The sequence below is a fragment of the Paralichthys olivaceus genome, chromosome 10 (assembly GCF_024713975.1).
Source record: "Paralichthys olivaceus isolate ysfri-2021 chromosome 10, ASM2471397v2, whole genome shotgun sequence".
NCBI classification, from domain to species: domain Eukaryota; kingdom Metazoa; phylum Chordata; class Actinopteri; order Pleuronectiformes; family Paralichthyidae; genus Paralichthys; species Paralichthys olivaceus.
The window spans coordinates 19,323,811-19,350,319 of NC_091102.1; the positions used below are offsets into that span (position 1 = coordinate 19,323,811).

The following is a 26,509-nucleotide window of genomic DNA, read 5'->3' on the forward strand; positions in this document are numbered from 1 at the left end:
CACACAGATATACAATTTATGCTGGCAGTATACAACTATTGAACCATGAAGAAATGCTCTTATTTTTGTTATTTCTAAAAAAGGACAAATCCAATATTTATGAACCAGCGGCCAACAGACAAGAATGATAATGAAAGACAAATAAAATTAATTAAAATACAAACTGAGGGTTGTCACTTTCGTCCAAAACACAAGGGCACCTTTAAAATCCTAGATATATGAGGCATTTTAAGACCAAATAACAAGGCAAAGAAGGTATAAGCCATCTCCATTAGACTAAAATTTGGAAATTGAGGGAATTTATGTCACATGATTGAAAACAATAAATAAAACTAAATTGGCCCTCAGTACAATGCATACCTCACCTAGGTGCAATAGTCACCTTAAATCCAATCAAGCTCTACCAAATATGACACACTCATTGATACCAGTCATATTGTTCATGTTCATGAGATGACTGGCTGGTTGTGGCTGAGGGGTAGAGCGGTCGTCCTCCAACCAGAAGGACAGCTCTACCAAATATCACAGTCTTCCCAGCTGCATGCCAAAGTGTCCTTGGGCAAGTGATGAACCCCAAATAGCCCAATATAACAAAAAAATGCTGCTAATAGATGCACTGTATGAATGAATGTGTGTGTGCAGTGTAAAGCACTTTGAGTGGTCATCAAGACTAGAAAAGCACTATATAAAATGAACCATTTACCATTTACAAACAAAGACTATGAAGAGATGCAAATAGGTGCAAATTTGTTGCGTAAGCCAATCAGCATAGAGAATGAAACACACTGAAGGTCCTGGCACCAACCCAAAGTCGCAGGCCATCAAACTGGCCAGTGGTCAGCCTCAGGTAGCGCTCGAAAAGACGGTGACCATTCTTTCATTCATTGGTTTTGTAGTTTTAGCAAACCTGCAAACACAGAGACAAATGAACTTAAACCCTTGTTATAAAAAGATGTTACATGTTCTGACACATGTTCCTCTATAGTATATGATGATACTTATATGTATACATTAAGTAACAGATTTATATTAGATAACCCTAATTGTATTTAAATTAAAACCCTCTAATTACAATCAAACAGTACAAAAATAAATGTGTGACCTACTTTTTGTGGAATAGCTCCTGTTGAGAGGAAATCAAATTTACTTTGGGTGATTAAAACAAAGGTCTATTCTAAATGCTGTTAAAATGCAGTAATGGAATTGTGACTATCACAAAGAGCACTTTATAAGGAGGTGCAACAAATGCCTGTTGTTTGTCTGAAAGTTAAACATGTGAGGCTGCTGTGTGGGAGCTGTCTAATCCAAGTGTTGCACGCTAACATTTCATGTGGAAGAAATATACGGCAGTCGGCTACTTCTTAAGCGACTCCTCTCTCCTCTCGACACCACTCAGCCATGTAGCTGATACTCTCAGCTAAGCTAACTTAAAATGAGTGCAGCACTGGAGCATGTTGAAATAGCTTGAACGCCAGTGATGGGAGCGTCTAATAACAGTAAGGAGGATGTGTCAAAAATGTTTTACACAAGCTGTGCACAAACTGCAACAAAGCATCCTCTCTTCTCCCAGCTTATTGTTCCCTCTTTCCCCCTCTCCTTCTCTCCATCCTGCTTTCTATTTCCATCTTCCAAAATCCCATTAGCGGCAACAGTACACGGTGTAATGGATATATGTCAGCTCGCCAGGGCCCGTACTTGTTTCCCTTGCTGGGATGAGAGATATCATAGAATCTCTGGGGGTAAACTTGGTGAAAGAAAATCTGGATGTAGTGTTCATAATGTAACTTTAACTCTCCACTCCCCTTATAAGCAGATCAGTGTCACAAAAACAAACAAAAAAAACAAGCAGCCACACGTTGCGATTGCTGAGAGAACAATCTCACTGTGCTAAGTGACGCCACTGAAGCATAGACAAACATAATTTGATATCATTCCCTCCTAGTTTTGTCCCCAAGGAAAGGCATCATGTAAAGGCATGTGTGCATATCATGCACATTACATCACAGAGGTTAAGGTTTGTGGCGACACACGAAGTGGCTTCTTTTTAGTCCATTATTGACTTCTCAGGTGAAACATCTGTCAGACAACAAAGCAAATTTTCACTTCTGTTATTCCAGTTCATTCCAGTCTTTCTTGCCGTCATGCACCTGACAGATAAGGAAGTTCTGATTGAGCGTCCGATAACGGGAAGAGCTCCCAGTGGTACAAAGCCAGTGGAAGTTGATTAGCACAACATGGTACCACTTCTCTATCACATCAAGTGCTCGCCCAGCTCAGTGAGGAACAGTTAAGCATCAGCTTAGCAAAGCGAAACCAACCGAGTGGTCTATTTCCCCCAAAGGAGAGAGTTAAGCTAAGGCAAGTGCTCACATCGCATTTTCCAACTGAGTTCCCAAAGTGAACAATATAATTCTCAGGAAGCCATTAAACGGGACTGTGGCAGAGAGTTTAATTGACATTTGTTATAATGTTGATGACATGTTTTAATCACTGTTGAGTGTGAGTGTGTTGCCTGAGCACGGACAGACGACATGAACCATATGTTTGTCTGACGAGTTAGAATCACAACTCTGGGTTATCATCAGTAGAGCAGGAGCTGAGTGAGAGTCATCAGGACATTAGCAGACTGCTGCTACGCTGCAATCCGTCCTGGTGACTCAGACACAGGCAGTACGATGAATGTTTAGTATGTTTAACATGTGGCACGAGAAGATCTCACAGTACAGCAAAGGTCATCAATATGCAACTTCAAATGATGAAATATAGGTTATTGATTTTTTAAATTATAGATAGACCTTTTTAATGTTCTGGTTTCTATTTTATCTACATTCGGCACCTGTATTATAGTTAAGCTAGAGTTGGTAATACTGTAAAAGCAAGAGCAGGCTACACTTTGAAAAACAAACCCCTTCCCATTGGGCCTCTCATCAGAGCTACGGCCCCGAAATCTTTTGAATTTTTCAATCAGCTGAGTGATGGGTTCCTAAGGAAGACACACTGTGTGCCAAAGTTAAAATAGCTTTATTTATTCCACATGAAAGATGCGTGTGTTTGTGTTTTTCTCTCAGCTCTTCTCTGGTTGGAAGAAGATGTCACACATTTTCAAACAGTCTTGAATAGAGATGCACTGATGTGTGATCCTAAGTCAAATAGATGGATTGGGTATCAATGACAAATGGGCTGACCTATTCAGTTAGAGAGAATTTTATTCTGACTCAATGTCAGGTGGGGGGGATGCGGTAGGAGAAGGGAGCAGCCGGACCAAAACGCAAAACAAAAAGAAATCCTCAATAAAACAAAAGGTGCTCTCAGGCAAGACAGGTGAGTAGCACAGGGAAATACATAAAACACTTACGGGGAACGTGGCGAGAGGTGACGAGACACATGAACATGGCCAGGGTATACAACGACGACGAACCTACAAATACATGGGGGAGCACAAAGACTTAAATACACACTGAACTGATGACTAACTCGAGACAGGTGGCACAGGACAAACAGGTGAGTCTGACAAGGGCAGGAAGTCTAGTGGGGAAAACACACCAGGAGCAGGGACTACAAAATAAAACAGGAAACAGAGGAACACTGAGATGAACATGGGGTGAAGCACAGGGTGGAACATATAGGGGAACACAGAGGAACGCAGAAGGGAACACGAGAGGAACACAGGGTGGAACATAGAAAGAGAAACAGAGATGAACACAGCGAGGGACAAAGAGTGGGAGTGTTTTAACTGAACATGAAGGGAGATCAAAACAAGGGTCAGCAGTTAAGAGAATATTTGATTGTAATATATTGTTATAATGATAAATAACAATTCAGTGTACATGTTATATTTCTGATCCCAGTCTCCTCCACACTGTGATGTTCAGATTGTTAAACTCTGGTATTTGATCAGTACTTGGTATCGTCCGATGCCCAAGGAACTGAAAGAGTCACATCAGTACATCACTAATCAGGATCTGGCAACAGTTCAATCAAAACCTGATGACAGCTTTGTGGTGTCTTGTTTTCCATTTGGCGACTATAAATCACTGATGAAACCACATTCCCACAGTCCTGATGAAGATTAGCTTCATACTTAAGATGTTAAACTCCTAATGAAAAACATCCAACGTGCATGTTGCTTAATTAGTCTTTGGTTTTTAATAGAGAGAGATCTAATAGCATCTAACAGAGCTTTTATAGAGGACTACAGAAAAAAAATTTGAAAACTACTATACCAGGTTAAGGTCAAAAAGTTTGTATCTTTTCCAGATCAAAATTAAAAACATTAAACTAAAATTGAGCTGACCTATGATTTATATATTATGATATACATTCGGTGGAGTTACTTTCATTATCCCTGTGAAATTCTTATTCTTATTATACTGAAAGAAAAGCGATCTGAAACTGCTTTCTTCAGTGTTTTAACCAGTTTTGAATCCAATTGTCTGTTTGTTTTGGAGCTGAGGAGACATCTGAGGGTAAATTAGCAGCAGGTAAAAACCTCAGAAACAATAAAACCCTAAGGAATTCAAACAGGAAGGAATTGATCGCAGTGCCAGCAGTTGTGGTGAAGACAACAACTCCCGAAATTCCACGCTACTTAATATCAAACACTGGTATGTTGTTATTTTATAATTGCAAATGGAAAAACGATACATATTATGGGCTTATGGAAATATTCTGGTAATGATTAATACAAATTAAGGTGCATGCCATTTTCTGCCTGAGCGTCTTGACATGCTTCTCCCTCATCCACCCTCCACACCCTCACTGCCCTACCTGCTACACTGAGGCCAAAATGCTTCCTCTACTGCCACTGGATGTAACCTGTGTCATGCAGAATCATCAAAAAACAGATGTAACCTTTAGGGACACTGAGCTGGTTAAGACTTTGCGCCTGAAATTCTTTTTCTCATGGCTATCATGAAGGAAACCTCACTACATCAGTTATAGCTTACTTAACTGTATATAATGACAGTGGAGCCAACACCTCTGAGGCCCCATGGGCCATCTGTTCTCTTTACAAAGGTCAGTTAGATAGTTAAAGTTCCTGCTGAACCCTGAATTTAATCACCCCTGTGGCCTATAGGTTTGAAGCTCCTGTTTCCTGCTGAGCTGACATGATGTTACTGTCGATTTTTAAATCATCTTAAGGTGCAAAACACTTTCTCTACAAACAGGGAGTTTTTTTGTGGATCAGATTCAGAACTTGAACCAGCATTTCCCTCAGAGTTACTTCCACCTATGGTGGTAGCAGAGGTGCACACGTACACAAACTTTGCTCCCACGTGCAACAGATTCCAACAGAGAGAGCTTCACTGTATTCTGCTCACATCTATGCACACAACTGCTGCTGACACTATGAGGTCTGACTGTCTGTGTGGACGGAAACAAGTTTATGGACAATAGCACGAGTGTGTGAGTAAGTAAGCATCAACTAGTGCTGCAAATAGCTATGAAAGGCTGCAACGGAGCAAAACAGCAAGTTGAAGATCTCATTTCATTATGAGAAAGTGTAAAAAACGTCTTTGGTTCATGATCAAACTGTTTCAGGACAAATTGGAATATGGCGAGCCACCACAGTGCAGGTCATTAGTGGGAAACACTGCTTGAACATACCACAACTCAACGCATCACAAAATGTTAAGACATAAACAATCTGTTTCAGTCTTGTGTGAAATATTGCACATCGCTTTGTGCCATGTGTATTATGCACTACACATGTGGGTTTATGCATACATAAGAGACACTGCCACATTACAATATAACAGCCTGTTTAGAATGTGAACAACATTTTTACTAGACACACTTTTATACACAAAACTGCCTGTAATGCACAATGTCTGCATGCATCCACCTCTTCTGCTTAAACCTGACTTTAAATGCCTTATTTACAGAAGAAGGTGGGAATATGTGTTTAGGGGCAAGCAGGCAGTGATGTGTGTGTGTGTGTGTGTGTGTGTACAGTACAGTACAGCCTCTGGTATGAGCAGCACTTTCAGGTTAATAGGAATTCTTCCTCGAAGTGTACACTTTTTTTTCAGCACTGCCAGGTCTGTGTCACACAATGGCCAATCAAAACCTACCCGATACCCAGAGTCAGTTAGGTAGAACATGGATTTTTACTTACAGGCATTATTCGTGTAATTTGAATGCAAAAAAGGTCTAACCGACCGACGGACTACAAAATTCAAACTCCAGAAAAATGCCCCACAAACCTGGTAAACCTGCTCTTCTTTCTGCTTCTCTTCTAATCAATTTCTCCAGAACTAGCATTCCAGTTGAGGAGGAACAATGTTTATGTTCGCCAGCTAGCCACTGTTAGCTAAACCATTTCATAATAATGCATCACGCGGCTTTTCGCACATACTAACACCGTAGTAACAACTGTACAGACCGCAATTGGGCAGTACTATGTGTACGACAAATTTAATGGCAGAGGTGCTAATAAACAGTAAAAAATACAGCTTTCCCCCCATAGAGCAGCCAACTTGGATTTGGAAGTCGGGGGTGGTGAGGTTCCTCGAACCTTCAGAGTCAAAATACCGACTTGACTTCAAGTTGCAACCTCCGACTCGGGGATAAGTGAAACAACTGCTCACATGTGTAGGAGATGAGCTTTTATTTGAGGAATCTGTGATAATTGTGCAACAAATAACCAAGTGCTTCCTGTTAACATGGATGAAGAGTAGAACTGATCATGTGGATTCGAACATTTTCAAATGAAAATGTAACAGGTCAAAAGGCAGCTTGAGCATTTCAAGACACACAGCATTTGCCTTGCCGTTTTGTTCTGTTTTCTAATGCCAGCCATTTTCCACTCTAACCTCTGTTCTTGTACAGATAGTCAAGGTTTTGTTTATTGATCTCCCATGAACCTCTTTGACTCATGAAACACTGCACATTCAGGGTCCCACATGTTCCAAGGTCGTGAAGTTTGCTTGTGAACAAAGGGTTTCAGGGTGTGTCCTTGAAGTCAAACCAAAATGTTGAATGTATCATCATGAAAACCTTTTTCTTTACTACAGTGCAGTGAGTAAATTTGCAGGGGATTTGTCTTTTCGGTAATTTTGACCTGAAACCTCGAGGATAGTTTTTCTGCTGTGAGAGTTTAATTTCACACTCTTTTGTTCATTGTGTTGTTGTTGGACTAAAAATAGCTTCTGCTGCATTTCGCTGTAAAATGTGGTGATGTACATTTGCTTCATCTCATGTGCTGGATTCGTTGTTTGGTCGTGCAGAGTTCAGTATGCGTGAACTTGAACTGCTCCACTGAGAGAAACATGTTTAGAAAACTTGAGAGGGAGAGACTGACCTTGTTCAAGGAGAGTTTGACAGTGTGCAGCGCCGACCCTTGTTTTTTTATGATCACACGCTTTAATGGTACAACAAGCTGAGTGGGTTCATTGTGTCTCCCTTGGTATATCTGTTACCTTGGCAACAAGTACTCTTTCTGGGAATCTGTATTTAAACACATTGTTAAAGTTCAAATGCATCCTTACATCTTTAATAAAAGAATAATATACAATAAAATTACTATAACACCAAATGCAATAAAAGTACTGAATAGTCAAACAGAGAAAACAAACCTATTAAAATGAATATAAAATGAATATATAAGCCAAACATAAGGACAGTGGAATTTGCAGCACAGACATACATGAATAAATCTTATTTGGTTTATGCACTGTATTTTGCAAACATGTAAAACTTTACAACTTATTACTGTATTTAATTGCTTTATAAACTCTGTCATGGATATATGGCTCAATACATAACTCTTTATTTTCATGCTGATCTTTGAAGCATGATTCACCCTCTCTTTATATACTTACAGAACAATATATTTGAATACAGTTTGTATACAGTACTTACAACTGTCGCCTAGCAAATAAGCTACAGATGAAAACATTCTTCAGTTGATTGAAAATGTTGAAAAGATGCTTTATTAACATTTGTACCGTTAGCTGTATGGTTGAAAACTAATTTAAATATAGATTCTTCTGACATTTGCACCTTTTTGTTGCCATTACATCTTTGAAAAACTGTTTCTTACTGAAGCGCAATGAATCATGGGATATGTTCGGCTGGCTAGGATCCACCTGCTCGGGGGTGGAAGGACACATTTGGAGGAGCCTTTGAAATGGGACAGCCTAGTTGTGCCGCTGTGACGTTATTTGTCTACAAATGCGGCTCCCGAAAGATGCAGCCCCTGAAATGAGACAAAGCTTCCAGCCTTAAATGTGTAAGATGGCTACGTTTGTGTCCAGGATATTTCAGCTTCAGTTCTGGATAGTGGGAGGGAGTGGAGGCATGTCATCTATCTTGATATACAGATATGTTTTCACCACATTCTACTCATAGAGGCTTTTATCACAGTGTGAGTCTGAGATTGAGATCTTAGAAAAGTTCACTGTAAGTATATAAATAAAGTAAAATTAATAAGACTGTTTATTACTCAGGGAACATTTAAAAAAATCTGTCAAGCAAGCAAGAAAAAAAATAGAATTTAAAATTTGCCAGTGATTTAATTAAACCTCTTTTATTCTGGAGTCAGTTTCACCTCACTGGTGATATTCAGACTTTCTTTAATCCTCGGCTCCACTGAACTCGAAGAATCATCACACTGCAGACGTCTCTTTGCCCCAGTAGAAATGTCTTTTATTGATCCAGGGTTTATGTCATGAAAAGGGACAGTATGCTGGTCTGACTCCATTTGTTCTGGAGCAATGATGGTCCCAATACTCCAGACAGTGTGTGTACCTCTTCCTCTAAAGCCTCCTCGCTAGGGTACTCCTATGGAGCTGAGCTATTATACCCCCGCTGTCCTCCGAGACCCTGCATGATCTCTGGCCCAGCGCGTTTTTGCAGATCACTTTATCCTGCGGCTCAAGTTACACGGCGGCTGTTCTTCGGAGCACTCATCAGTATCCCTTTCACAGCCATATTGTTATACAATTCGGTAAGCTCGACATGTTCGAGGGAGCTTTACACAGATTCAGCGGGAAACCCACGGAGAGGTCGATGGGACGCAAACACACTGAAAACTGGAAATGGAGAACATTCCCACAGCCTTGATAGGAAGGTTCACAGCTGGGAGTGTTATCATCAATGTGCTGCTGCAGGACGGGGAAGATGCAGGATGCTCAACGCCTCAGGGCACCCTCCCCTCCCCTCCCCTCCTCATCCTCCTCATTGGGTTTTCATGCACTTTTTTCTTTTTAAATCTGACTCTCAGTATCACTTTCTGCTTTCTCTTTAGAGAAACCTCATCTCGCTCAAACACACCCCTCATAGCACACACACACACACACACACACACAGCAGCAGCAGAAAGGCCTAGACGCACACTCACATATGCAGATGCACGCTTACTCAGCTAATGTCTGTTGTTGCGTGAGCCTCAGGTTAATAGCTGTTTTTTTTCTTCTCCTCTGCAGATGCCGGCTCAGGATCAGGAGACGATGGTAAGATTACTCATCCTCCTCCTCCTCTTTCTCCTCCTCTTCCTCCTCCTCCTCTGCTTTAACTCACGCACTGCTTCTTGCTCATTGTGTTTGTCCACTGAAAGTATGTTCTGCTGTAGCAGTGAACAGACGGATAATCATGTGCACTGTATGAGAAGTTTGATTCACTTTGGGGAAAGTTAGTTCATGGCCATCAAACAAGTTTGACTTGAAGTTCTGTAATGAACATATGCTGCACATTAGAATAGTTTCCATCACAACTTTGCTGTTATGTCTCATGCTTTGCATGTTTGTCCACAGTGGACAGCTGTTTTAATATTTTGTCCACCCCATTTGTTTCAGTGAAACATGAGGAAAAGACCCAAAATAGATCATAGAGTAAGAAACATATAAGTATAAAGTAATACATCCTCAATAATCAAATTCCTTAGACCAATGTTTAAATAATCAAAACACACATAAAAAAATAAAACCCCAATGTATGAAATGTTTAAATAAGACACTAGCACCTGTAGGGCTATAATTATCAGCAGCCTCCAAAATGATTAGAGTCGAATCAATACCTCTGATAGTGTTTCAAACATCATGACCTTCAGGAAGGGAGGATTTGTTGCAGGACTGTTGTGTGAGACTCTGTTGGTTTAAGCTTGGTGCAACTAATAAACTGCCAAAGGGATGTATGTCAGTTTTGACACATACTATCTTGTTCTGATAATCACTCAGTACAGCTTTGATATTCACACCCGCATGTTCACACACTGTCGACTCCTCCGTCAGGGCTTCAGTATCTTGCCCAAGGACACTTCAGCCTTAGACTGGGATTGAACCACCAACTAAAAATAAGCAACACTTTGGACCAACGTTTTGAACATTATCCCACACTCAAGTAAATCAAATGTAAAACAGCGAAACCTATTTTAGTCACGTAATCTTTAGCTTTGTAAAATTCACTACAGTACACATTTCAGAGTCGGTTCTTCTCTTGCATGGAGACTGCAGGGAGTGCTTTACACAGAAAGGAAAATCTGTCAGTCGATGATATTCATTACATCATAAAGGAGAGTTCTGCTCGAAGCAGCTGTGGTGGGTGATCGTGAAATAGATAATTATAATAATAAAATAAATATGTGTGATGGATTTTCTGTCCAAACCATTTTTCCACTTTCTGATTTTCATACATCATGGAATTTATTGCAGGGAAGTAGAAAATTATCTGATTGTCCTTTTCTTATTATTTTTAGTTTTTGTTTTAGCATTTAATGAACACTCGAGCTGAAAGAAGATGCAAGTTTAAAGGTATGTTAAGCCAGTGAGGGTTTGTTGTAATAAAATTGAAAAAAGCTTCGGGCTATGACTGACTTTTCTCGAATAGCTTTTCTGAGTAATCATGTAAAACCTCCAGCTGATGAATAATGTGTCATTCAACTAAGACTCTAATTTGTTGTCTAATTGCCTCACAAGCCTCGGCCCTTACGTCAGCATGGACCGGACGCAGTCAGCAGTGGAGTTTATCCATCAGTTTGCTTGTTTGCGTGCATATACTGTATTTACACTCGTCCTCCTGTGTGTTTGCCAATGCAGCGCCTTCATTAACTCTCAAGTATGGAGCTGCACCAAGCATTTATGAGACAGAGATTGGAAAAAAAGAGATTAGTCCACCCCCCCAAATAATACGGCAGACAGTTGGATGAACGAGCGGAAATGAAACCGGTGCTGGGTCAACAAGAGGGACAGAAAGAGAGGGAGAGGCTGGACAAAGAAATGGCCTGAGGAAAGTCGCAAAATAGATAACGGAACTGGGGAAACATAAGGCGAGTCGTGCAGCGACGGAGGGAGAAAAACAGGACAGACGGTGATAAGAGACGGGAAAAAAGAGGAACAAAATAAACACACATTTTCATGTATGGCCTATGGAGGAATACTTTCTGTTCCCTGCTTTGCATTAAACTCAATTATCTGAAGAGGCTCCTTGTGACGCAGCAGGACAAAAAGCACATACATGTAACACCAGGATTGTCTGATATTCTGCTTCATTTGCACAGTTTTTTTTTCTAATAAGCAATTAATCAGTGTCATTGGGATATGTGGCCCCTGGGAAGTTACCCACTGGGTAATCAGTTTCCAGTCTCCTCAAGCCAGAATATATATGCCATGGCTCCAAGAACAATATGCAGTTTCTTTCTATTGATTGAGTGCCTGGAATTCGATGTTTTATGTCACTCCCAACTCATGGATGAGGACATATATCCTTGTGTAATACAAAAAATTGATTGGTATAGAAAGTACTTTAGTTGTTTTAGCACAGATCTTACAGATTTTAGAATATAACATCTTTGAATAAGATTCGGGTGGCAATGAGTTCATGTAAACACGACAAGTTATTCCTCCAAACTAATGCAGGGTACCTATCCTACCAATCTAAAGTTTTCAACATCTCATTGTTGAGACAGCAGCATGTCGTTGCTCTCTGAGACTCATTCTGGGTCCAGGTCTGGAGCTGCTTGTACTCGTCACAGACCTCTTGTAGGACTTGATATCATGGAATCATTTTCCCCCTGGAGAGAAGCATGACTTTGACTTTCAGGGGGCAGCCCTTCATAAAATATTCTGATATATAATCAAGTCAACAAATACTACATTTCAATACATTTAATCTTTATTGGCAAATCTCTAGGATTCATATGTATATTAAGACCCTTAGAATAAAACCCTGTGTGATTCCTACAAAGTATGTTGTTCATAATACCAACACACACAACTATAGATGGAATAAAAGCATTGCTAGGGGCACACAGAGACAGCATCAGGTAGGGGGATGGGTGCAGAGTTTAGTGTCATCATGCACCTTAAAATAGTCCACCATCCGCTAAAAATAAGTGAGATGAGTTTTTCCTTTGTATGAAAGCTTATTATGAATGCTGACCTTGTGAGACTGCTTGGTGGCTCCGAGAAGAAGCTTGAGTTCTGTCCTCACTCTGAAACTGTCAGATAAAATATGAGGAATCGATCATTCAAGAGGAAGAGAGACAATTAAGGAAAAATAGCTCAGGGGCAGAGAGGGTATTTGTGCAGTATAGGAGTGAAGGAGGGGAGAGGAGAGAGCAAGAGGAAGAGTAACACAAACACACCCTGTAAAGATAGAATCATTGCAGAGGTCAGAATAGATGGAGAGATACAGTAGAAGAGAGGGAATGGAAGAAGGAGGGGGAAGGGAAGAGAGCTGCTGGTGTTTTATGAGCAGGGGGAGAAGGTTAAAGAAAGTGGTTGTAAAAGGCGGGTTGGACTCCTATTGAGGAATCCAGCAGTGGGGAGCCGTCCTGGTAAAAATCAAATGTATTTTAATGGTCAATGATAAATCTACACACATAAAACGTGGGTCAGCCGGGTAGTTGCCAGTTGCATTGGCTGTGTGTGTGTGTAGAGCAGCATGAATGCACACTTGTGAGTTCTCTTGCATGTTCGCGTCCTTTATCTGATAAGAGAGAACACAAGTCGACTGTGCAGCGACATGCCCTCACGACATGAGCGTGGTCACATGGTTCCTTCAGTCAGAATCAGACATTTGTCAAAATCAAATTGTACAGTGGAGAAATTGAATTGCGATCACATGGCAGGACAAAGGGCGAGCAAAGCCCCAGATTTGTACGTGGTTTCAACACTTCCCGTCCCAAATAAGTGTCGAGTCACGCGAGCGGCTGTGAGAAGCTGTAATGCTCATTTGTTGAAAAACTAAAAAGACAGATATAATTTTGAGATCAGAGATTTGTGACTGTGAGATCACTGCAGAGATATTTTTAGCCAGGCTAGCAGCATGGCCTCATGGACGGCAGTGACGCTCCTTTCACTGCTGTGGTTCAGACTGACATTCTCAGTAACTCTTGGGTTTATTGCCATGAAAGTGTGTGTACGCTGTAGCAGCTGTTTGTAAAGTACGTGTCAGCACCATGGACAGCTTCAGCTGGAGAGAGACGTCTGTGCTGAAGTTGATCAGAGGTTTTTGGTTTGGACGAGCAGCGAGTTTTATATTTTATTATTAAAACATTACTGATTCTTACATATATTTAACATTTAATTTATGTATTTCATATTTATGTATGTGTAAATTAAACTAAGCTAAACTAAGCTTTCACTCTCAGTACCAGTGACAATAATGGAGGTGAGGAAGAGTTGGAAACTACAGTTTTTCTTCAATACATCATTGGTTACACCACCTAATATCATGTCTCCATATGGTAGCCAGTTATAGATTATGCGTTTGTTCTATGAGTTATCAAAGTAACACATAGCCTACTGCTGGGTGGATTACCAGGACAGTTGTTGGAGGGATGTGGTAGGGATCATTACATTTTGATATGGATATGAGGGGGAAAAAAAACTTTTTTTGATCTATTCACTGATTTCCCATGCAGGTAATAATTCTTGGGTCTTGATTAAAACCAATCAGGCATGTTGATTAGGGGACATGAGTTTGTGCAAATTGCAAATTGGTGCAGCATTTGAGGGGATTTGTTGGAGTTATTCTACTTACCTTCGCCAAGTACCACAAATCTTGGTGATAGGATGAGGTACGCGTCAAGAAAGAACCCATTCAATATTAGGTTTGGAAGATTTTTTTCATTTCAGAGTGTTTTGCAAAAACATTTTGGGGTTGATTTCTCAGTCTGTTACAATGTTAGTTTGTAACCTTCTGTTTTCCTTATAAAAGACCCACATGTACTTTATTTCTGTGCTTTCTTTGTGGCATTTATTAAATATCAACTTTAAAAAAAAATCTTCAGGTCTAAATTAGTCCCATAGAATCAGCTGGATCACAGCTTAGGAGCCATTAGGACACTACTGCCTTAAGTCCCAAGTCCTGCTCTGTGGGCTCGGTGGACCGGCGGCATTAAAGTGACCTAATTTCACTGCAGTTTGGAAGGGTAACTCTTATCTAAATTAAGCACTCTGTCAAGGTCAAAACAGTGTCCCGTAACTTATCAGAGCCATTTTTCAGTGTGAATGGTAAAAAACGAGTCCATTATGAGTCCTTAGCTGCAGACAGAGAGAGAGCATGGGGACTGCCTGGAGTCTAATTACCAGTATTTATGGGGCACTCTTCGAAGTGTCTCTCTCTGTCTTCTCAACTACCTGATTTCCTTTGTGTGTCTCTCCTATTATTCCCTCAGCTTTGTTTAGCCGCAGACTTTTCAAGCACCTCGGTAAAATCGAGGATATTAAAATCACTATCCTGCCATTCCATCACTATAGATTAGACACAGGGTCTGTGGGTAGATAACAGAATTAGATAAATGTTTGTGTATTCATGCACCACGCCCTGTCTCCACTATTTATTCTGCATTTACTTTTCTGAGTGTTGACTAATGAAAAGATAAACACTGCACTTGGCTTAATTGAAATACAATAGCATGATTGGGGTAATTAATCTAATGAACACTATGGATTTGCAAGCACTATATTAATTTGAATTAGGGGCGAGGCTTCAATATGCTGCAATTATGGATTCAATTTTAATTGATCTCTGTTGGCCAGTACGCAGCAATGCACAAAAATGATTATAGGAGGTATGACACCACATTTTTTATTTTATTGAATCTCCAAATGTTAAATATCAAAACTCATGAAAGGATGGGCCTAATAATATCATTAAGAATAATGAATATTCTTTAATTTGCTGTTACTATTTCTTTTATAGTCTTTAGTATGTTTATGTTAAAACATGACCAGTGGATTCGCCATGTTGTAGTGCTGGCCAAATGTTTTGTGATATTTCTAGTACCCTATATAGTAGACTCATTGTATCCCACAGTGCATCATGATAATTAGTGTACAGCCGATGACAGGAAGAAAAATGGCAAAGAGAAATTCTACTCCTTCTTATTCTTATTGAAAATATCTGAAATACCATGAGGATAGACACAGACAGGTTTATATGTGCTCACATTTTCAAAGACCAATGTTAAATTTGTCTGTTTTAGTGTTGTTTAGTGTTTGGTTTTTTTGTGTGTGGTGGTAAAATAAGAGCAGAGCAGAGCATCACAGCACAAACTGCGGCAAACAGTTATTCCTACATTTAAACATGGTCATTTAATATGCTTTTTGCCTAAAAGAATTAATATCAAGTGTAAATAATTTCAAGTTTATAATGGGATTTTCAACCAGCTGAGGTTTTTGTTGGAGGCCTACGTCATCATCAACAATGCAACAATGACATAATTACCGGCACAGAAAAAAAGCGCAGCACAATGTCCTGCTGACATATTTGAATTCAGAACAGAATAGAAGAGAAAAGAATGATGTTACTGATGTAAAGTAGCTGACTGACCCACGGTTCCCCTGGTGACTGGTCCATCCATCCATTCCTGCCTCAGCAGCCTCCACAATGACGAACTGCTGCCCCAGTCACACTGCTATTGCTATGGTAACCAAGTTAGAGGTTTAGGGAAGTGAGTAATCTAATCTTCCCACTTTGTGGCATAACGATAAGGCTCACCACAGCCAGCCCACCCGTTTGTGTGCGTGTTTGTGTGTGTGTATGTGACTCTGTGTGTCCTATTTGGTCATTCTATGCTGCATGTCTTACTCACACACACACACATACACACACACACACACACCCACACACCCACACACAGAGAACCTATCAAGCCAATATGTTCCACCCTAATAGGCAGGTGAAAGCCGAAGGGCAGATAGGCTTCCAGCCTTGTAGAAAAGTCTGAACCTTACTGAAGTTGACAGCCTGCACCAATATCTTCAATATTAAGGGAAAGCTTTTCTTTAGGAGCTGGAATTGCACGATGTTCTTGAACTAAAAAAAGACTTAATCACACACAGAGATCTTTCTGTAATCACAACTCTTTCATTCCAATTACTGAGCAACATTTGACATATACGCAGAATGAGCAGCTGTCATTAGAATGAATGAAGCACCATCTCAGTTTCTTTATTTAGCACATTCATGCATACCATAGGAATGAATTAGACACATATAGTGATCAATATGTTTTCATTTTTAATCATTGAAGACACACACACTCTTCTGTTGGGAACGAAACAGGGATTTAAAGGTACAGTGTGTAGAATTTAGTGATATCTAGTGTTTAAATTGCATGTTGCAGCTGAACACCCCTCACCTCACCCTCTCCTTCCAAACATGACAGAGAACCTTTGGTAGTCTTCAGTTGTCATAAAAACTCTAAAGATGTTGGGTTTGTCCAGTCTGGACAACTGTTAAAAACATGGCGGCCTCCGTAAAGTATTTCAATACAAATGCCCCATTAAAGGGTAAAGAAAACAACAATTCATACAATTCAGGAGGATTCAAGTTGTGCCAATAGATCCCTTTCACCTAAATCTTACACACTGAACCTTTAAGGATTCAAGCCTAATGCAGGAAATGTTGTGCTCCTTATGTAGTAAAGCAGGATGCAGATGGTGTGGAGGATAATGCAGTAGATGGATGTGTACACTGCTCTTTCCCTGACTTTAACCAATAGTTTTAGTTGATTAAAGTCTTATCTTAATTACTGTAGATAGTTTTATATGGATATTTGTCCCTTAATTTAAAAAAAGTGTCCATCCACATGACCTTTGTTTTATAAAATATCTAACCAGACGACAACACGAAACCAGAGTCTACATCAACTACTTTATACCATAGAAGAGAAGGACGATGCGGTCCAAGTAATACTGGGTGAGGCACATGCCTGTAAATGTCTGAAATGTGGTGCTGTGATGCTGAATTTAGTTGTAACTTGTAATTAGACCTCACAGTGCTAAACAAACATAAAGAAACAGGTACGTAGCTGCCATTGTTGTTTTTGTTTCTGGCACTTGCTCATTGCACAAAGCAACAGCGGATCTGCACAAAGTAAGCTGTGATGTAACTGTTCTTCAATGACTTTGTACACACAGATATGCATAAATGGAAGTTTTTGAAAATCGAGACTTTGGAAGGCGATTGTAAAAATCTCAGTTTTAAAGACTTAAAATGCTACGTTTGTTTGTGTGTTAATGAGAGGCTTAAACACAGACGAAAAAGATACAGAAAAAGAACAACCTTTCCATTGATTGTAATTTCCTTCTCATGATGAGGTTGACATTAGAGTGCGCTTCTGCAAATTGCTCCACTTTTGGTTGCCAGTGGTCAACAATGACCTCTATCTCTTGTACACTTATACAATGTCTGAATATGGCAATTGGGATGCAACATAGTCGATCTTTGTATCTGTATAGTTTCCAGTATTAGAGGAAGATGAGATGTTTTACCCCAACCAAACTAAAGTCACATACAGCTAAAGCTAAACAATATTTATCTAAACCTGCTTTCATACCTTGGCTTTTTCTGTTTTGCTGAAACCAAGGTGTGAAAGGTGCTTCAGACCATGGTCTGGACCAAGTGACAAAAATTAAGTATGACCAAAATAGGTCTTCTCGGTCGGGGTCAAACTGCATAGAAAGATGACAACCTGCTGCCAATATCAGACGGAAGCCTATTTACAAACCAGTCGGTGTTAAGTATAGATAGACGCAGCTGACAACAGGATGTATGTCGTATGAAATCCTTTAGTGTGCTGAACAATGTGAAACCAAAACTAATTGGATCGAAAGTAACAAAGACGTGAACCTTGGTCTGTACTTTCAGGTGTGAAAATGCCATAATTAACATTATATTATGACTGCTGAACATGTAACAAGTTTGCAGGACTAGAAACCTTTTTGCGTGGAGAATCTTCACGCGTCAATAAATTACAAACAGAAAATAGAAATAAGTGAACTTTGACCTTATACCATTTAAGAAACGGACTGTATGATTCAAGCACATTTCTAACTGCAAAATAACAACCAATTATTAACTGTGTTCACGATCCCTTCAAATGGCTAATTCAGCTGTGTGAAAGCTAGTTAGTGATGCTTCATTAAGAATGAGAGACAGGGTGTCATGCAACAGAGGTTGGCTGAGTTGTGTGCAAAATAAGCTTGTGCCTAAAGCTTGCAGGCTAATTTAAAAAAAAACACACATTTTAAACCTAGCACCTTTGTGCATAATGCAGGTGAATGCATTTCATTCCAAATGAGGCTCTGTTAAAAATGATGTTTTCATTTGTACATATTAAGTCACTTTGGATAAGCATCTGCCAAACAGATGGTTAGCATTCTACTGAGTTTATATTCTGATTTACGCTGATGATGATGATGATGATGATGAAATAAAGATGAATGTTTTTGAACATGTTGCGTACACAAACCACGCTGTTACTCAAAGAGCGCAGCTTGTGGAGAGGATGGGCATATGAGGCTTATTTTAATGCATGTGAAGATAGTCTCTACATTAACTCAGATCTATCTGATGGTCTCACAGAGTGTACGTTAAGGAAGAGCACATGAGAAAGGCTCGGCACGAAAAGGCTTTATTTTGGCACAGGGATAACATTGTAATCTAGGCCGAGAGGGATAGGATCTGCAAATGAGATAGAAGCAAAGTCGTTAGATCCCTTCATCCCCTCACACTCCCCCCTCCATTTTCCATCTCTCAACTCTGCTGCTTTTGCTTCTCCTTCGTCTCTCCACGGGAACGTATCCAATCATGCCACTCTGAAGTTATTATTAAAAATTCCTTTGCCCGTGTGTGTGTGTGTGTGTGTGTGTGGGTGTGTGTGCAGCTGAGGCTCTGGATGAAATGAGCTGGGCTGGGGCAGCAGTGAGGTTCAGACAGTATCTGGGGTGAGAAGGCAGCGCAAGTGGCGAGTGGCAGCCGTCGTGTGTCAGAGCTATCAGCGGAGATGGGTGAAAAGTGGGACAGAGACTGGCGAGAATAGCAGGGTCACCTTTGGGCCAGCCCTCGCTCTCACCAGCATCGGGGATTTTATTGTCATGTATTTTTTGTCATTCTGAAAATAATGGAACAGGGACAAGGAGAGTGGCACAGGAGGGGAGGAAGATTGCAACGGAGCGAGGCCCACGGAAAGGGAGGGATGGACAGATATTGGGATAGAGAGGCGGGAGGATTGGACATTTTTTCTGTAATGGCTGGGTTTGACTGGGATTAAGTGAGGGAATAGGGGGAATCAGGTGGTCACTTTAGGCATGAAATGTGTGAGTGTGTTCGCAGAAGGATTTTAAATGGCTTGTGTCATGAACTGGCCCTTTTTAGTATGAGTGTAAACCAGCGGTCAACGTCTGTGAGCCTTCATATCTGACTTGAGAAAAATGGATTGTAAAAGTGCATGTACAGCTGCAGTTCCTCATGATGTCAAAACATACAGTGGATAATAAAACAAATGACAGATCGTATCTTCCGATTTCCTGGAAAACGTGGCATAGTGTATATCAGCTCAGTGATATTCAGTTATATTGTGCCATAACCATCTGCTGCAGATACACACACACTTATAGTGGATCTGTCATGTCTGCAAAGAGTGTACTCGGGAAAACAGATAGGATGTCCCAGATAAATGAAGGCTCTTAATCTGTCATGCAGCGGCAGCGGAGACACCCACTCGCCCCTCTGGCCTTTTCCCTGGGGATTTCAGGTCATGCAGTCTAATGTAAGTCTGATGAAAAAAACGTGTAATGATACAATAACGCTCATCTCTGCTTTGATTCTCTGTATCAGAATTAAAATACTACTACTATTAACTTCTTTAGTACTGCTTAGCTTAATTTAGTCTCAACATTACAGGTTTTCAGTTGCCATGGTGAGAACCCCCCCCCCCCCCCCCCCTTTTTTTTTTTTTCCTTTTTTAAATAGTGGATACCAGCTTGCTGCTCCTTTTAGAGTTGCACCTTCTGCAGATTGTTTTCTACAAGTTACAGTTTGGTCAAATCCCACATTTCTGTAATTACAGCTGTCATTCCTTTGTCACCAGAGACCAAGCACAGCTCATTAGAAGCTGCCTGTGCCTGGGTGATTCAAGTGAAGCAATTTGAGCTACGGGCTAACAGGGATATATTGGCCTTAATTCCAGGAAGGAAGGAAGGAAGGAAGGAAGGGAGATGAGGAGTCATATTATTTGGTCTCGTGATCTCTGTGGTCCATTCAAGCAGGGAAAGGAACATTTTCTCATTTGCTTGAAGGTAATTGAGACAGTGAGTATTCTGTTGATGTGCAGTTTGAGCAGTAACCCAGAACAAGTCATTTTATATGAGAGTTGTACTCACAGTTAATGTTTAATATCTGCTGGACACCTGCTATTGTTTGTTGTTTTTTTGTCTGCTTGTTTTTCTCATCTTGTTGTTTGAGGAAATCATTAACTTACTTAGTCATGCTACTGGAGCTGATGCTTCCAGCTGTTGACAGAACAGAAGACTCCATCTAACCTCAAACAGGCTGCATCCAACAGACATTTTTGTATTTAATTAATTTATTAATTTATATTCTTAATTCATTTGGTCAGTAAAATATCAGAAAATACTAGATAAATAGTTCAAATTTACCAACCAACCAATCAACAGAACTTGTATATGCAACTGAAACAGCAGAGGTCCACTACTTGGGTATAAGATCATGAATGGAACATTTAGGATGGTTGAAGGCCAAGATTGCCTGGAGGGGTAGTTGCTGGTGCAGAAGGGTATCATGAGAGACCGGTCCTTGATGGAATAGAAGTACAAGATGTTTAGGTCCATGTGAGGCTATAGAGACCATCAAACAAACGACAGAATAAAGCAATAGAAAAAGAAGGTCTGAAGAAGACCCTGAGTCTCCTAAAGTGTATTGTGGACTCAAAAACTTCACCTACCCTTCCATCGTCATAGTGGTGAGTAGTTAATGATAACAGAGCAGTGATAACCTGCATCAAGAACTTAATGTGACTGTGGATGGCAACAGAGGAAGCCAACTCCAAGGTCATTGCACAAGTCACCAGGTGTGGCATACACCATATTTACACCCTACCATCATGTACCTGTTGGAATAAGCTGGCCACAGGAGGAGAAAGATGTCACTGATATCTACTTCTCACAAAGCACTCAGGGTTTCACCCCAAGTCTAGCACCCTGAGAGTTTATACAAGAGACGAAAAAAAGGAAGATCAATGCGTGTCAGAGCCAAGATGAATCAAGACCATCACCATTCACACAAGATGACCCTGGGCTGAACCTCTAAGAGAGTGCCTCAGGCCTATGTATATATGATGTATATCAATCATTTATATTGATCAAGTACATTTGTATCCATATACTGCATTTTCCTTTCCCTCATGTGTCTGTAATAACCCCCTTTAATATAAATACAGTTTGAATCCTCATAAAGCATGACAGCCATTTCTGATTCTTTTCATCGACAGTGCAAATGAGCTTTCCACTGACTCCCTAGAGTCCTTCAGCAGTGTTGTGCTCCATATGCAAACATCTGAAGGCTGTTTATTTATGAACTTCAACAGTCATCACACTCATTTTAGGATGAGTGGGTGAATCCCTTGTGGCAATAAAGTATGTGTGTGTGTGTGTGTGTGTGTGTGTGGGGGTGTGTGTGTGGGTGTGTGTGTTTTGGGGGGGCTTTCTGTTTAGAAAGCAAAACTTATACGATGTGCCCTGGGAAAGCCCAGTGTGGCTGGCAGTTTGTTTACATCAGGGAGACTGATCTTTTTGAATAGTAAATTGGTGAATTGATAGTAGAGGGACAGTTGATGTGTCTATGTAAACACTGAAATTGCATCTATGGGAACTGTGTGATTAAAAGTTCTGACTGGTGAATTGAAGGCTGGGAAAAATAAGGATAATTAGCTGAGATTGAGTTACATGCCATTTTCAAAATAACAGCTTGACAGACTTTCTTCTTTTATCCTCAACATGTCCAGCATAGTGTGGCATCACCAGGGTATATGTAGCGGAGCGCTGATACATTCACATACATGATCGGCTGCTGCACTAAACCGTTGCACACACTACATCTCCCAGAATGCATCACCACTCAGATATGTGGCACTTAATCGGAGGAGTTAGGACACTGAGGGGTGGCAGAACAAAGGAAGGATCTTCTCACTTACCTTGTTTTGAACATCAGACTTTTCAGTTTTGTCTGAACCAAATAACTGTCACAGTGAAAGTTGCCTGGGTGGGAGGTCTGGATCAAATTGTTTGGAGTATAAAGACAGTTTTTGGGGTAGACTTTCAGACCAATTGTGTGAAGTTGAGACACTAAGCAACAGAATAAGAAAAAGAAGCAGCTCACAGGATTGCATACAGTCTTGGCCTCCAACGATATATATATGATTAATCAAAGAGGATATTCATTTTGCTGGTAGTAATAACATAATAATATCACAGTGGCAATGAAATAATTGAAATGAACCAGTTTATTAATTTTCTCCATTCATATGGAAAGACAAATCTTTTTCTATGCACTCAAAAATGTTACTGAATACAAGTGAATACAATAACCGAATTGACAACAAATGCCAGATGCATGCCCATCTACAAACCAATCATTGTCAAGTGTTGGTAGATGAAGGCCAAAGGTGATGATGACGGATGAAAACATATGTGACACCAAAGACTTTAGTTCACTTCCTACATAACAATGTGAATCTAAAATGAAGTGGATCAAAGGTAAACAAAGACAGACTTGGTTTGAACCATGATCTAGAAGAAAACACCTTTAAAACTCGAAAATTGATATTTTATGTTGAGGACTATCAGGAATACTGTGGAATTTTGAAATAAACTTTCCTCCTTCTGGGTTTTTTTATTTAGATCTTTCCAGAGTTACCAGTTAGGTTACTGAAACTTTTAACATCTTTTGTTATACTTTTTATAGTAATATAAATAGCACCCTAACCTGCCCTGAGCTCATTTGGATAATAGCTTTTCAGATAGTTACTCTGAGTTTGATTATTTGCTCTCTTTCTTTGCCTTTGGTGTTTTGATCTCTTAAGTGTACGCACTTAAAGTTACACAACCACTTCTCTTTTAAGTTCCTTTATTTCTCATTTTCCAAATTGCATCTCAAAAGGCTCTTAAATAAGTGCACTGAAACTTGATGTGCAGTAAAAATAATGGTGAGTGTATGAGTCACATCCTTTACTCAAAGAACATCTATTCGGATTTCTACGCTTATTCTACATGTAGGACTATAAATGTAAAATGTTGAATATGTAGAAAAACATTTACAATAGAAGCGGTCATTCTTTTTTCTCTTCAGTGGCATTTATATAATACACAAACTAACAGTAGATTTTTTTTATACTTAATGTCTGTGAGCCAGATTAGTATATATTATATTTTTAATCAGTCACTTGTATTTAGTTTCAGTTGCTTTTCTCATATCTAGTTGTATCTTTCTAAAATAAATCACTTGTTAATACATGAACTACAGAGAGATTATAAAAAAGGAGTAGGTTAATTTACAAGCGCTAGGTTCATTATGAAAAAGCCTGTTCATAATTTGCTCATTGTAGTCAAGGATTTTAATCTTCAAGGTGCTTTTTCAATAATGGCCTTCACAGAAGTTGTCACTTTAAAGGTTTCACTTGCGTACACCATGTTCCTTCCTAATGTCACATATTAGGAGACAGGCACAGCAAGGTATTGTTGACTGTTCATTACATGTCAACTGTCAGCACGTGTTGACTCTAAAGCCATCGTCTCCTTGAACTGTGATTAATCTGTGTTGAAGTAAAACACGGCAGCATATTACATATTACATAAAAGCACAAGAAGTCACTTTGGTGTCTAAGCTTCTTTTCACTGTTGGAATATTTCCCTGGCATTTTTCCTTACAGTGCTTTTCACTGCCATAGAAACCTCAGTTAATCTAAGAGCAGGCTTGTCAGAATTCACTGGCAGAGTCTAGTTCACATGTTTATTTGAAGTCAGTGCTCTTCCATGTAGTGTGAGTGAGAGAGTGAGAGAGTGAGAGAGTGAGGGAGTGAGAGCGTGAGAGAGTGAGTGAGTGAGGGAGAGAAGTTCAAGGTGGAGAGGATATGTCAGATTAAACCTAGATAATGCTTGGTTTTTAATTTAATATTATTAATATTTTTGTATTACTAATGGATTGAGTTACTGTCCAATTCTGGACTATGTAGTAGCTCTTTATCCAAGGACGCTGGAACTCAGGGAGCTGCAGCACCTCTCACTGGTGAGGGACAGGCATTCAGGTTTTTTTCTGTGGAGTGTATCTGATGCACATATGTGTCGTAGCTCATGTTAGACATAAACTAAACAGATTTTCTAAAACTGGTAAAGTGTTGTTGTTCATTCAACTGAAGAGGTATAGGCATTACATAGACTTAATCTTAGCACCCTCAACACTGATGGTCAATCCACAGTTTTTCTATGTGGTTTAAGTCTTGGCTTTGGCAGGGCAACTCAAAGACAGATAATTAATCTGAAGCCACTCCAGAATTGTCTTGGCTGAATGCTCGGGGTCATTGCTGTGCTTAAATATGAACTGTTGGCCCTGTCTCAGGTCAGTTGCACTCTGGAGCAGGTTTCTTTCAAAGATTTGGCTTTGTTCTTAAACCACAGAATTGTTTTCCTCTGATCTCAGAATCCTTCAAATGTCCTTTGGCAAACTCCAAGCAGGCTGTCATGTGAATTTTACTCAAAGTGGCTGCAGTTTAGCCAGTCTACCATAAAGGCCTGATTGTTGGAGAGCTGACAAGATGGCGGTCCTTACAGCAGGTTGTTGTGACCACCAATTCTAAAAGGATGAATTTTCAAAACGTTTTAAATGTAGCGTTAGCCAGAGCTAGCTATAATATTGTAATATACATGTATAATCATATCAGCAGTGTTGCAGTATTTCACACTGGAAAGTCCTAAAACTAAAGGTTGACATTTACCTCGGTGCTTCCCACAGAATTGATTCAGTCTGTGGGGGTAGTGCGGGTGCACCTACACATGTGCGCAGTCCGCTCTCACGTGCAACATACTCTGAGAGAAAGGGAAATAGAGTGAAAGAGAAATTCTTGCATTTGAGAGAACTGCATTGAATGCCAGTTGCGGGTATACACTCACAAACACATACACATAGCTGCAACTGAAACACTAAGGTCTGGCTAAACATTGATAATATTATGTATATCATATAAATATATTGTATAAGTTAATTTTTTTTAATGCTTGGGTGTGTTTAACTCATTTAAAAGCACAACATCTTACTGAATGTAAAAATACTGTACACAATAATGCAGGTTTAAGCAGACTCATGTCACTTCTTTTCATCGTAAAATGTGGACTGCATGGTGGTGTGTCACAGTGATGCACAAACTAAATGAATTTTCAATGTTATTATTTAGTTAGGTACTGTGCAGGAATATGTGCTGTCATATCTGGGCCAGTGACCACCAGCCCTTGCCTTTTTTCCTCCTCCCTCCACACCCTAATATGGATTTACGTTTCCTGCCTTTTCCCCAGCTCCTCTTCTCTCGCCTGGTCTGGTTCCCACTCCTCTATTCCCCGTAGCTCTCTCTTTAGCCTTGGCCAAACCTCTCCGGTTGTGCGCACAGGATTAGCCATTAGCTCTGAGTTTTCTCCTCCTCCTCCACCCCTGAGACCAAACCCTGCCACCACTCGCCCGCCGTCTGGCTGTCCACAGCTCCTCTCCAACACTGAACAGTGTGAGATTGGCCTCACAGGCTGGTGGTGAGATTAGCTGTGGCATGGTGGGGCTCAGCGTGCAGCCAGCTGACACCAGTGAAGTCAGTACAGAGTAGTTACAGGCAGGAAGCTGACATTTCCAGAGATTTTCTGTTGCCGATGCACAATGGAGCAAGCAGGTGATGGGGACAGAAGGAGCATAACTCTGCCAGAATCACCAAGTGTGTGTGTTCGTCCATAGAGGGGTCACTAGACAGGAAATGTCAGGGGGGTGTCGGCTCAAAGACAGTATTCCTGTGCATATGTTGTTCTACCAAAAAAAAATCTATTATTGTAATGTGCTTCCATCATTCCCTCTCTCCATATAGGCTGTGATGTAGTGCCCTTTTCCCACAACCACACTAAACGATAGGGGACATAATGCACTCCTCGTTTTAAAGAAAATGTATTCTTAAGCTCAGTTGAATCAATATGTAGATCCATCAGTCTGAATTCAGTGGGTACCTTCCAAC

At 40.2% G+C, this 26,509-nt stretch overlaps 1 protein-coding gene across 1 annotated transcript in view; it reads left to right on the plus strand.

Moving 5' to 3' along the window:
* tmeff2a (transmembrane protein with EGF-like and two follistatin-like domains 2a) overlaps positions 1-26,509 on the plus strand; it is a 110,111-nt gene that overhangs the window by 45,966 nt on the left and 37,636 nt on the right. The window contains exon 4 of the mRNA XM_020089685.2: positions 9,429-9,455. Within this exon, the coding sequence (XP_019945244.1) occupies positions 9,429-9,455 (27 nt within the window). The remainder of the gene's footprint in view (positions 1-9,428; positions 9,456-26,509) is intronic.